Genomic DNA, 12,839 nt, shown 5'->3' with positions numbered 1-12,839 from the left:
TCCCCCTTCTGCCCCCTTGGATCTAGTCTCCAGCCCAAAGCATGTTGCGCAGGCTTTGCGGGGTTGGGAGGGGGTCTGTCTGGGGTGTCGGCTCCTACTCTAGGGTATTACACATGCTTTGAAATGAACTTATTATTCCTACAAAAAAAACATGCATGCCTTCAGTTAAACTGGGCCTTTCAAATCACGTCTTGCACAACATTATGTCAGCAAATCCTGTCAAACTTCATCTTTGTTACCATGGAAACCAATCACCTAAGGTTTCTTTACTTTTTCTTTGGCTTGGATGCCAGATGAGGAAAAAGGGAAAACGTGGTGACAATGATAGAACCAGAAATTGAACTTTGTGCTACATGCGCCTCTGTCCTGGCTGCTCAGTGCAACATAGCAGTCAATAATAATAATAATAATAATAATAATAATAGACCAGTCAGCTGTGCTTAGCTATTACGGAAGAGACCAGCCTCCCAACAGTGAGTCACTTTGTATTTAGAAGTATTTTCCAGGTGGATTGCTCAATTGTGACAGAGTCTCGTGACAAACATTCGTACACCACCTACCGAACTAAACATGTCAAAACGACGACCTGAAACAGTTCACTCTCTTACGGAACGTGAAGGGAAGCTAGCGGGGTTAGCTTAGTTTAGCAGAGCATGCTAGTGCGGCTGTGTGCGACTCAGGCCTCTGTCTTCAAAATCGCCACATACTTCCTAGATGTGTAAACAAAAGTGTGTTACATTAATAACGCAATTGGAGTTGCATTGGTGACTTTGTCTTCCTTAACTACAAGCACGGGCATTACCTTAGAGATTATTTCTTAGAGACTATTTACTGTCTCAAATATAAAAAAATTTTAAAAAGTACAAAACAAAACTACAAAACTTAGCCTGGGCAGTTAATACAGGTGACGGTTTGACTCTGGAACAGATTATTTCTATTGTTATTGTGGAATGGAATGGAATGGCCTTTATTGTCATTATACAAGATGTACAACGAGATTGGAGAGCCTCTCCTTTCAGTGCAGTAGTCAAGTTAAAAAAAAAAAAAGTATATAAAAGTAGAGTAAAAAAAAAAGACAATTTAACAAGATATATACAAGATATCCAAAATATACACATAGTATTGCACAGGAGCATATGCAGGAGCAGACATATTGCAGATATATTAATTTTAGTGCAATGATAAATGGGTCATAGTGCAAATAATGACTGGTGTATACAAATGAGTAAAGTGTGTGTGTTGGAAAGGAACGCTTTAAAAAGCTGCACACATTACAAGCAGTCTTGTACAATAGCGACAAGACGAAGTGAAGCAGCTGCGCTACACTGACGGCAACACGGAGGGTCGTGTAGACCACAACATCTCACAGCTGCCAACACACACACACACACACACACACACACACATCAGCTGTAAATCCACAGCTTTGTGTCTCTATCACATCCTCTATATCCACATTGCATTGGATTGTACAGTCACTGTGCCAAAGGTCAGCCCCTGCTGCTTCTGGAGCTTTCTCTACCCCCTCCTCTAGTCGTACAATTTGTATGACCCGTTTCCAACGTTCCCTGGCTGAGATCTGGTCTAATCCAAGCAGATCTGTGCAGACCACAAGGCTCTGGCTCTCCATGGGTTGCCCCCCCCACTCCTCTCTCTCTCTCTCTGTTTACTCAGTAAAGCAGCACCACTCTATAGAGGATGGCAATAAACATGCACACAAAAGCACGGTGACAACAGCAGCACATCCAAGCACAAAAACGCCACATTCCTGACACTATGATAGAGTGAATAAAAGCATTTTGATTCTCAGAACTACTGCACGGGTCACGATGGACAGAACAAAGTAGTAACTGCATCTGTCCACAAGCCTGAGCCTTGTGTTTGTTTATGCAGCCTTGACGCAAGCATGTCACACAAAGCTCAGGGAATCACACAGCCTGTTCGCAGCAGGATTTAGGAGGGATTCAAACAAAAACACAAGCACTGCAAGCGGTAGAAAACCACATTTTATGGGTATTCACTTGAAGGAGCTTCATTCAATATTCATTTCTGAATTTTACAACATTTCCATACCCAAAATATCAGCCAATAATACTGTCGAAATGAACACAAAAATATACAACTAGACAGCCCAAATCAATCACTGCTTTGAGAAAAGAGGCAAAAATGTCAATTACTGTTTTCCAGAGCCAAAGCTGATGTGTGTGAATATCTCATTTTGCCTAAAACACACAGATAATAGGTCTACTTTCATGGTTTTGAGAACATTTATTATGCAAACGTGGAATTAATTATGTTGCAGATCGATTTAAATACAAGAAAATTCAAGTACTTGCTTCAAAGTACTGCGCATAAAAAAGTGGTGTGCTGTTATAAAAACATACCATGAGTTAGGTAAATACATCTCGACAAAAAACTGCCATAATTGATAAGTACTTGTCAGTCTTCTCCAAAAAAAAAAGAACAATGGCAGCCATAAGGGAAACACTGTAGCCTCTCACACAGCCATTCCACTTAATTAATGACACATAAGTGTTTATTGCAGCGGTTGCCGGGTCATGCTAAATGGCTGCGATTAAACCAATAAGTAGGTGTTAACTAATGACGAGCATCCTATGACTCAACTCTGGCCTAAAGTGATGTTGTTGTAATTAAAGGGAAAAGATAACGTGACTTTTAGGAGTTTCTAATAAAGTACGATGATGGGAGTTTCATGTGCAAAATGAATAAGCTATTTGAGAGCTGATTCAAGTTTGGGTAAAGGACTAACACAATGGTGCAATTACATAACACAAAGGACCCAGTCTCTGTCCCGGTCAAGTAGCCCGAGACTGGACTTCTTTCATCCAGCCCGGGAATATGGTGACCGCCTGCCACACAAATCCCAGCTATTGTGTCTGTTCATTTTTGTATGTGTGTGTGTTTTTTGGGATGCGTTTGCCATGCAAACCGGTAATCCTGGTGTCTATTTGCATTCAATCTATGACACTCTGACCCCGTGTTGACAGAACTTGCAGAAATGCACGCATATGCCATTTTCTGACCCTTGTTCACCCCACGAGACAACCCCCCCCACACCACCACCACCACCAACAGCAGCCTATGGGAACCTGACCCCTCTCTGTGCACACAGAACCCTATTTTCAGACCTTCTAACCCTTAACCCACAGGACTCAGCAATACACAACGGGACAAACATGGCTTCTCTAACAGCCTGTACAGTGGCATACTGTGCATTAGGCTTAAGGACCTACTGCAAAAAAGCTATGTACAGTAAACCTCGGACATATCGGATTCAAATGTTCCCACTGGTTTTGTCCGATATAAGCGAAATCCGTTATATGCGTATACCGGAAAATGTCCGTTTTACGCATATATCAGATTTATATCCGGTATATGCGTAAATCGGATTTTATCCGTTATATGTTTCCAATGTGCCTGGATGCGCAGTCAACGCTGCAAACGCTGCAAATGACGTCATATAGCGGTCACGATTCGGCAAATCGGAGCGCCACGATGCGGCCATCCGATATATGCGAGGGAAATTTAATGGAAATGCATTGGAACGGGACTGGAGATTTTGTCCGAAATAGGCGAAATCCGTTATAAAAAATCCGATATATGCAATGAATTTTTATTGGAAATGCATTACAGAAAAATCGGTTCTTTTTCATCTTTCCGTTGTGAGCGAATTTCCGATATATCCGAGTCCGATATATCCGAGGTTTACTGTAGTATAAGCCTTGTTTAATTTTTCCAGCCTCCATAGAACAATGGCATGAATGGAGTGAGCCCTTCTGTCGGTCATGCAGTCTCTGGGTGGAGGCGGGGACATTGTGGAAATTCTATTTGTAAATTTTTGTTTTTCTTTGTAAGTAATGTTAAAATTTTGTCTCGTTTTGTTCTCACAGACCCTGTATTGTCTCGTGACAAGAGAAAGGGGAGCTGACTGAGGCAAAAAAAATAAAAACCCTGACCCCCTTCCCTTCATCTCGTCTAAAAGCCCACTTCCATTTCTGACAATTGTGAGAAATGTTTGTGTGTGTGGGAATTAAGACATGGGGTCTGGGAGGAGTAGGGGGAAGGGTTCAACTGTAAGGCCGCCATCCGCCATCAGATGCAACATAGCTCATAAAAGCAGTCTCTGGCAAGCCCTGTGCAAATGCAGCTTAGCATAATTCAAAAATACCAGACGGCGTGTACTATGCCGGACGGCTAAAACCCAGCAAAGCAGCTTTCTCCCTCTTTCATCTCTTGCCGCCTCTCTGCCCCTATCCTCAACCTTCCCAAAAACACTTCCTCAAAACAGGAATTAATGCCAGCATCAAACCGTTTACAGCTTCGCAATAACAATGTGTCACGTGTGCTTTGTTTGCTGAAAGAAAACCTCAGGTTGAGCAGGTTAAAATTATTTATAAGATCTGTCCGTCCCATTAAAGAAACACTGCATCACATACAGGAGTGACAGTCATTTTAGACAAGGTTATGACTAAATGACTAAACCGACTGCACTCGGCTTCCAGCAGAGTTAAACATACACTAAATCACCTTGTAAATGTCCGATGATGGCGAGGGTTATGGAATATGTTCATGTGTTATGGAACATTTTCTCTGTGACTCACAAATTGTGCTGTCGGCGCTCCATGTTATATAATACAATCGCAAGACTTAAAGGTCCCGTCTTATGCAAAAGTAAAGTAATATGTGTTTTTGATTGCTTGTTTGCTCAAATTTTGAGAGAAGAGCCCTGGTTTCGACTTTGAATGCTCTTCCCCAGGCTTCGCTACACATCTTAAAATGCAGCTGAACTGTCCATCAGTCACGTATAGACGTGGAAACAGTGCATTTGATCATTTTGTTTTTCTTCAGCGCCTAGGCTAACCTAGCATGACATTTGCAGCTTAAAATTTGAGTGTGATATTAGCGCTCTGCTAGTGTTGCTAACATTTGTGTCCAACTTCTTAATGTTGCGTTTTATACAAGGTCAGGCAAAATGATCTGACACATTTGTAGGTTAAATAAAAAAACAAAATAGTGTTTTTATTTTTGAAAAGTACATATAATGTCATTTTGCCTTATTTCTTTATAATGCCATTGTTTTTAATTTCTTTTTCAGTTGTTGCCATGAATCGGAATGGTGAGTGTTGCGCCTTCATTGTGGAAACGTTTATCAAAACAAACAAATCTGTAACAACAACACACCGAGCGTTCCGTTTGCACTTAAATCTTGGTAGACATGATCCCGTACCAGCTCCAAACACCATCTTGTTATGGGTTACCAACTTCAGAGCTCCTGGATCTGCATTGAAACCAAAATCAACCGGCCGACCTCGCACCGCCAGAACTGATTTCATTTTTAAAACATAATGAAACAGAATGGCATTATATGTACTTTTCAAAAATAAAAACACTTTTTGTTTCTTTACTTTATTTGCCTTTAATTTAACCTACAAATGTCTCACATTATTTTGCCTGACCTTGTACATACATATACACATGGTAGCGCTACAAACAGCTCGTTAGCATTAAAGCGACAGACGCATAAAACCGTGCGACAATAACAAATCTGAAAGACCCACGGTATCGGTTTAGCAGGCTTGGAACCTCTGCTGAACCCGGCACAAGAAATACTACCTCAAAGTACCTGGTTTTGCCCGAGAAAAAGTGGTAATAAGGTGTAGAGGCGTGGCATCATTGATGGTAATCCACTTGTCTCAATGCTTATGAGGAAGCGGCAGATGGCAGAAGATCAATACCATAAGCACTACAATAAAGGTGCTTTGTCAAAAAGGGGATTTTATAATTAATAACCAAACTCTCCTACCTGGACGGCCTGTAAAAGTCGAACGCATCTCTCCTTCACATCTTCAAAAGGGCACCGTTTGGTGAGCATGAGCAGATGGGCCAGTATGATGTTCAGGTCGCTTCCAGGGAGGCACTCGGACGGTGCTGGAGAGGGCGAAGAAAGTGGTATCGGCCCGATAGCTTCGACTTTCCTCATGACGTCCTGGCGGATGTACTCCATGGCGGCCGTCCTCGAGCTGATGTCGCGGCTGCCCAGCCCGTCCCACCTGGTCAGAGACTCCTGGTCTTGCGCTTCCATCTTTTGATATGGGACTGATGTTGTGTTGTTGATGTACAACAAAGCTAGGCAAATATTAGCATGAACATAGTATTAGGAATATTTCAAATAGAACGCATAATACAACTGCACCATCAAAAAATGATTTCACACAAGCACACATACAAAAATATACCCACATCCGACAACCCGCAAGGCATGCTGGGTAACATTTTTCAACTTAAATATCTCTAAATGTTTAAAAGGGAGTGGAAAGACGCCGTCTCTCTCATTATGGCGTGCTATTCTTCAGTAGATATCTGGGGTTGTATGTCGGACAGACGGCACGTCTCGATGTGTTCCCACTCCCGCTCAAGCTTGGTAAAAATGGCACTCACCTTGTGGCAGCATAGCAAGTCAATGGTACAGACAAGAACCAATGGTATATGGGTTAGTTTGATTAAAACTGAGCCCACTGGCCTGTTTTGGGTCCAGAGCCTCACATTGGAAAACCGAGGTCTGCATAAATAGCATTGGAATTCATCCAAAGGAATCTCCTGACTACATGTTTAAAATTTTCTTAATAATGTTGAAAAAAATTGCCACATGCATGTCAGATAACATCATCCGTAATGACCTCTAAAACCTGGCAGATGCTTCTTGCGAGGGATTTAAACCTACATCATGCTGGACATTGTTTACCAGTTTTTCCTGCACCATCTTGATACTTGCTGGAGGCTATTTTAACATTAAGTAAGCATATTTTTAATGACAAGAATGCCCCACGCCATTACAAATGTTCCTACCAGCTGTCGCTCTTGTAAATCACGAATGTGAAGGCTAAAATGTGATTTTAAAAGTGCACAAATAGGACGCCTGTCACTCAGCTCCATTCAATCCCCTCCTTGCCACAATGCAAGTAAAACAGTACCGCTGACAGGACGTTTTACGCTTTCAAAGTGTGACAGAATAAGAAAACCTAAGAAGGATACTTACTTTATTCACATTCTTCGGAACTGGTCTTTGCAACGGGACACCTTTCACAGACAACAGTAGCCAGTCTACCTCCGCTCACAGTAATATCAGGAGAAGGCAGCAACTACATGGTAAACAAATGATTGATAGCAGTCATCAGCCAATGGGATAAGCAGTTTTGTATTCAAGGGCGGGGAAGTAGTGGCTCTGGTATGTGATTGGTTAGAATGGCTGTTACCATGCGTTCAAAGGAATGCTTTATGGGTAGTCAAGTTCTTTTAAAAAGGACTAACGTTTGTTTGGCTTGCGGTTGGCGTTTTAAAAACTACTACTCCCATCATGCACCACGCCCACCTTCGTTTTGTTTATTACAAATGAGAGAAAAAACACACAAGAAAGAGGCGAGGTATCGACCCCCTCCCTCCGTGGGGGTTGTTTTGTTTAAATAACGTCATTGCTATTTATGTGAGCTGCCAAAACGTCACCCTGAAAGGATACACATGATGACAACATGGCTTAGATATTATGATGTGCTGAACAAACCATTTTCCAATTACATATAATGTAACTTATATATCTTAACTCATATATCTGAATAGTGCTGACCATAGCCTTTTATACACTGCAAACAGTTTTGCAAGATTTTACATTATTTTGGAACAGACGTAAAATGTATGCTCATCATTTTAGTTAACCCTATTTGCTCGGTAGGTTTGACTTCCAGCCATCTGTTTATCATCATTCGGGTCGCAGGGCCCTATCCCCGCTGACTTCGGGCGAGAAGTGGGGTACACCCTCGCCTTTGACTTGCATATTAATAATAAAAGAAATTCTGCCAAGAGACATGAGTGAAGACTGCGTTTCTATGGAGGAATATTTACGAGACAGTGACGTGACATCCTTCAAAAGTGTACAGTAATCCACCAGGTACACAAAGTACTGGCCAGGGCGGAACCAGTGTGCAGGAGGAACTACAATCAAAAGCCTCCAAAAGAGAGGGAAATTTAAACTGTCCGGACATTTCACTCGGACCTCTGTTGATGCAAAAAATGCAATAAAAACATCGATTGCGACCAATCCTGCCCTTCAAGAGAATGGAATGAAAACGGCTTTTTGCGAATAACTCGTAATATTACAGAATGGAGTTTTGCCACGATCAGGTAACGTTTCGAAAGTAGCCGTTTGGCTAGCAATGCCGCTAGCTGTTTATTAGCTCTGACGTTACGACGCTTTGTATTAATTAGCTTTAAGTTATCCTAATTGTATTTAGTTCAACTAGCATCCAAGACGAAAAATTGTTCCCATGTTTTAATAAAGCGGCAGTTAATTGTCGTTCCTTTACGACAAGTAACTGCGGCCTTGTCTTCGTAGCTTCTTTGTTATTGTCCTGGCCAGTAATGCTACATTCAGGAAAAGTAGGAATTTAGGATATTTGGAGGTTTTGAATAGGAAGAGGGCTCTGGAAATCGTGTTAAGATGGATATGTTTTACTTTTATCCAGTAGCATTGCGCCATAAGTTGCAAACACATGTACATACGTATATACATGCTGTATAAACATTTATTAAACACTAAATGAACGTCATGTGTAGTTGCAATCGCAATGTGACCTTATTTTCTTCAGCTTTTAGACTCGCCCTCCAAAAACAGTTACATCGGGAGTTATCACCAGCCTCCAGACAAGATACTACCAGTTCCTGCAGACGGACACCCCTCCTCCAAAGGTGCAGGGCTGCAGATGGACAGTCCTGCACATCCACAAACCAAAAGGAATATTGACAGAATAGGTATGGCGCTATTCAAGCTGTTTTTTGGCACTGTAAAATATATTACCACATATTATTTTCCCCTTCTCTCTCACTATAGCTGTGGAGAATGCACTGAGGACCCTTCAGGAGAAAATCAGACGGCTTGAGAAGGAACGGGCGCAAGCAGACAAGAGCCAACCACAGATATGGCAGGATGCTGAGAAGCATCAGCCTGTCACGACGATGTCATGTGACAATCAATCATCAACTAGCCAGGACGGCACAAACAGGAGAGGTAAATAAATGAAAAGTAGTCCAAAAAATGGCTAATTGGTGTCGGTATCATTGATGGTGAGATTATGATGTTGATTACAGAGTTGGACTCCAAGCTGCAGTCTGCAGAGTCTCGCTGTAAGATGCTGGAGAAGCAGCTGGACCACATAAAGAGGATGGTGGAAACTGCGAGGAAGGAGAAGAGCACTCCAATAGTGAATGGGGTATAAACTACAGAACAAACACAATTTCAGATCCAGTATCCACAGTTTAGCACCATAAAATACAGTATAACCAATCTAAAAATGATTGGCACATATTGTACATTGAACATGTGTAAGGAATAATCAAACACTCCTAATGAATGAATGTTTAGTGATGCGGCTTTCCCACAACAGCAGGAAGAGTGGCCGAGCAGCTTGGATGACCAAATTCAGCGGGAAAAGCTTGAGAAACTGGAATCTGAGTGTCTCAAATTGAGCAGAACCCAGAACATATCAGAGGTAAGTGTTCTTATTTCATCTTTTAGTTCTTATGCATTAGTTTATGTTTTCTGTGGTCTTCTCGGCAGATGAAGCTTGCCGTTCTGGAGCAGAGGCTCCTACAGGAGGAACACGAGCGCAAACTTGTCCAGGAGAAAGCGGGTCAGGTCAGTACACCATAAATAGGGTGCTTTTTCTTGCTCAAATGTTGTCGTGTCACGTTGCCTAGCAATAATGACGACGTTGACAATATCACAGCACCATGTCAACATAAACAGACCCATGTGCACGTAACCACACTAAACTAACTCCACAAGTGTTTATCGCCACTTCAACCTATTTAGTTCAGGAGGAGGCGGTTTAGTGTTTTATACTGAGAGCGGTCCACTGAGTACACAAATGTTCCTTCGCTTCACGATGACAGTATTTGATTCATCTTTTGTATCTCATAACCCGGCTTGTTTACGTTTATAATTTAAACCAGTATAAGTCATTTGCTTATCATTGGAAGACTAACCGGTATATAAAACATATCGCCCAAGCCTATTTTGCATAAAAAAATAATTTTAAACTGTGCATCCTTAGTTGCAGCGAGAGCTGGACCTCAGCCTCCGGTTGTCTTCACTCGCTTCTCAGCAGACAAAGCCAAAGACGACCACAAAGAAAGTCACATTGGTAATGTTTTGAAGCCTAAAATGACCTTCCTGTTATTATTATTATTGTTACTTTGTTGAAATTAAGCTTTTTAAAAAATCTCAGAATACCCCCAGACACAATGAGATGGCATCACCAAGGCATAAAAGAATCCCTTTTGTAGCAGGGACGGTAAGATGCCAACTCTTATGTTTATCATTAAAGAAGTCAGTGTTAATATTTGGATTTGTTTGTACAGTCGACAAGCCCAAGCCACTCTGTCCATGCCAACGTGCAAAGTATTCTACACATGATGAAGCACCACCAGCCTCAGCTGTGCCAGAGAGTCAGCGCCCTGCACCGGTCAGGCAGCGGAGCAAGGAGGAGCCTCCAAATGGACGTTGCCACGACTCCCGCGTCTGTCCCCAGGTGCGACAGAGAGATGGAACACCAAGATCAGTCGCTGGGCTCACTGTCGGACCTGCTCTTGGCCCTGCAGGACGAGCTGGGGCAGATGGGCTTGTGAGTAGGCAGAATTCCGTTGTAACATGTCTGTCGAATTTAGTTGATGCTTATTGTTATGCTTGTGTTTGTGTGGCAGTGAACATCAGGAGCTGGTGCATCAAATTGATAGCAGCCAGCATTGCGAGCAGAGGCGGGACCTGCAGAGAGAACTGGAAGCTTTGGTGGGTAGAATGGACAAAAAGGGAGCGCAGATCAGCAAACTGCGGAAGCACCAGCAAGCGGTATGTAAAACCTCTTTCTCATAATATAGGATTTTATTATTAAAACCTGACTAAACTATATTGCCGGCATGCTGCCCCTATTTGGTTAAAAAAAGGTATAATTCATAGGACGATTTTCACCCAGCAAAATTAATCATGACAGGCCTGACTGCAACATTCCACATACCCATCTTCAATGCTCCCCACAGGTCCACATGCTGACCCCGCAGCCGAGCGCAAACAGGACGCCTGCAAAGCCAAAAGGGATCAGGCCTTCGACAATTTCTCCGGTTCTGAACAAGCAGCAGGATAAGCAATGTGTCGGCGCTCAGAAAAGTCTGCAAATTCTCCGGGAGTCGCAGAAATTGCGCAACAGCCTTAAACAAGACGACATCTACTGGGAGGTTTGATGTTTTCCCACAGGTGACGACATTGATTCATGTGTAAAACATGTTTTTAAAGCTATTTTACCTTTTGTGAGGTTGTGGTATGATGATTGGGATATTTGCTGTATATCATGTATTGTACGATTTTAATAAAGCTTATTTTCGACGTTTTTGCCAGTTAGTCACAATATGAGGCCAGACCACCAGATGGCAGTGTTGATGCAGTGTCATAATGAAGTGTCTTTAGCAACCTAGTTGGGGCTCCAGTACTGACAGTGTGAAAATGGACGTACTTGCATGGTCGGTAGCGTCACCCTCCACTGACTGTATGTACATAGACTGTATAGCGCCACCAACTGGTGGAAATTTATATCTACCATAATTTTCTCCCACATGGTCGGATCTGCCCGAATTTTTTTCTGGTGGTTTGGGGTACCCTCTGGTCTATGACTGTGTGTACATAGACTGTATAGCCCCACCAACTGGCGGAAATACCATGTGAGAGGAAGTTACAGTAGATATACATTCTCACCAGTTGGTGGCGCTATAGAGTCTGTACACACACAGTCACAGAGCAGAAGTTGACCCAACACACCAAAAAAAAATATCAGGACAATTTAACCATACAGAAGAAAGTTACAGCAGATATACATTTCCACCAGTTGGTGGCGCTATAGAGTATATCTGCTGTAACTTTCTTCTAAATGGTCAAAATGAATTTTTTTTCGGGTTGGGTCACCCTCCAGTCTGTGACTCTGTGTGTACAGACTCTATAGCGCCACCAACTGGTGGAAATGTATATCTGCCGTAACTTCCTTATGCGTGGTCGGATCGTCTCAAAATTTTTTTATGGTGGGTTGGGCCGTCAAACAGGACGTGACCACGTACCCGCCTTGGCACCGGTGTCGCCCCCTCCTGGTTGAAAATTATAAGTGTCGTATCTCCCTTGCGCCTTATCCGATTGCACTGTTTGTTTGTTTTTTTGACCGTCCGTGCTCCCATCCTGGTCGCGCTTGTACCCCCGAGCTGCGCCGGGGTGCTCAAGCCCGCTCATCACTGCTTGCAGTTTTAATTCTATTTGACTTGTGGTAAGGACAGAGAAAGGGGGGAGTGTGAGCCTGATGCATTGTTTCCCTCTGCTGCTATATTGGATTACACCAAATGATTGGATGCACAAATCAGGTTAGTTGGGCAGAGCGGCCCCAACATGGACACCAATATTTAGCTCCTTGTGTAGCCAAGTAACAAAAACATATTTCCGGATCATACGGTGCAGTAATTAACATATTTGCAGCTCACTCTTGGGGGTTGTTTTGGATGAGTTTTTTTTTTTATGGGCCAACTGGACAAACAAGCTCTCAAGAGAATGCGGTCACTAAGGATCTTGAGCACGTGCTCCCTTTTTGTTTTTGCGGTGTCAGCAGATGCTTGGCTTGTGTGACCCTGGAAACTGTGCTTCCTGTGCTTTGGGAAACAATGCAACAACATACCACAAAAGCCCGAGAGAAGCAAACCTATATAAACATGTTTGATTTAACAGTATGTAAAGTTAAGGC

General features: G+C 42.6%; 2 protein-coding genes across 2 annotated transcripts in view; one reads left to right on the top strand and one right to left on the bottom strand.

Annotated features, from left to right (window-relative positions):
- Nucleotides 1-7,197, bottom strand: part of sesn1 (sestrin 1) — a 47,266-nt gene extending 40,069 nt beyond the window's left edge. Inside the window, exons 1-2 of the mRNA XM_058057926.2 lie at nucleotides 7,058-7,197; nucleotides 5,825-6,147 (exon numbers count right to left, since the gene is read on the bottom strand). Coding sequence (XP_057913909.2) covers nucleotides 5,825-6,103 — 279 coding nt within the window. The 5' untranslated portion in view covers nucleotides 6,104-6,147; nucleotides 7,058-7,197. The remainder of the gene's footprint in view (nucleotides 1-5,824; nucleotides 6,148-7,057) is intronic.
- A 638-nt stretch (nucleotides 7,198-7,835) lies between these two features.
- Nucleotides 7,836-11,449, top strand: cep57l1 (centrosomal protein 57, like 1). The gene is made up of 11 exons (XM_058057928.2): nucleotides 7,836-8,196; nucleotides 8,661-8,823; nucleotides 8,903-9,079; nucleotides 9,160-9,281; nucleotides 9,456-9,560; nucleotides 9,629-9,706; nucleotides 10,125-10,214; nucleotides 10,299-10,364; nucleotides 10,432-10,694; nucleotides 10,774-10,918; nucleotides 11,107-11,449. The coding sequence occupies exons 1-11, from the start codon at nucleotides 8,176-8,178 to the stop codon at nucleotides 11,305-11,307; spliced, it is 1,431 nt and encodes a 476-aa protein (XP_057913911.2). The 5' UTR covers nucleotides 7,836-8,175; the 3' UTR covers nucleotides 11,308-11,449.
- The last annotated feature ends 1,390 nt before the right edge of the window (nucleotides 11,450-12,839 follow it).

This window comes from Doryrhamphus excisus, linkage group LG19, assembly GCF_037039965.1.
Source record: "Doryrhamphus excisus strain RoL-2023G ecotype Guam linkage group LG19, RoL_Dexc_Guam_v1.1, whole genome shotgun sequence".
Taxonomy (NCBI): Eukaryota; Metazoa; Chordata; class Actinopteri; order Syngnathiformes; family Syngnathidae; genus Doryrhamphus; species Doryrhamphus excisus.
The sequence above is the reverse complement of the archived record's forward strand: the minus strand, read 5'-3'. Positions and strand labels throughout refer to the sequence as shown.

Bases quoted from the DNA above. Each gene is read 5' to 3' on its own strand.
- cep57l1 (XM_058057928.2), top strand. From the start codon at position 8,176: ATGGAGTTTTGCCACGATCAG. The intron at 9,080-9,159 runs GTAAATAAATGA...TGTTGATTACAG, and splicing joins GGACGGCACAAACAGGAGAG to AGTTGGACTCCAAGCTGCAG. The intron at 10,215-10,298 runs GTAATGTTTTGA...AAAAAATCTCAG, and splicing joins CCACAAAGAAAGTCACATTG to AATACCCCCAGACACAATGA.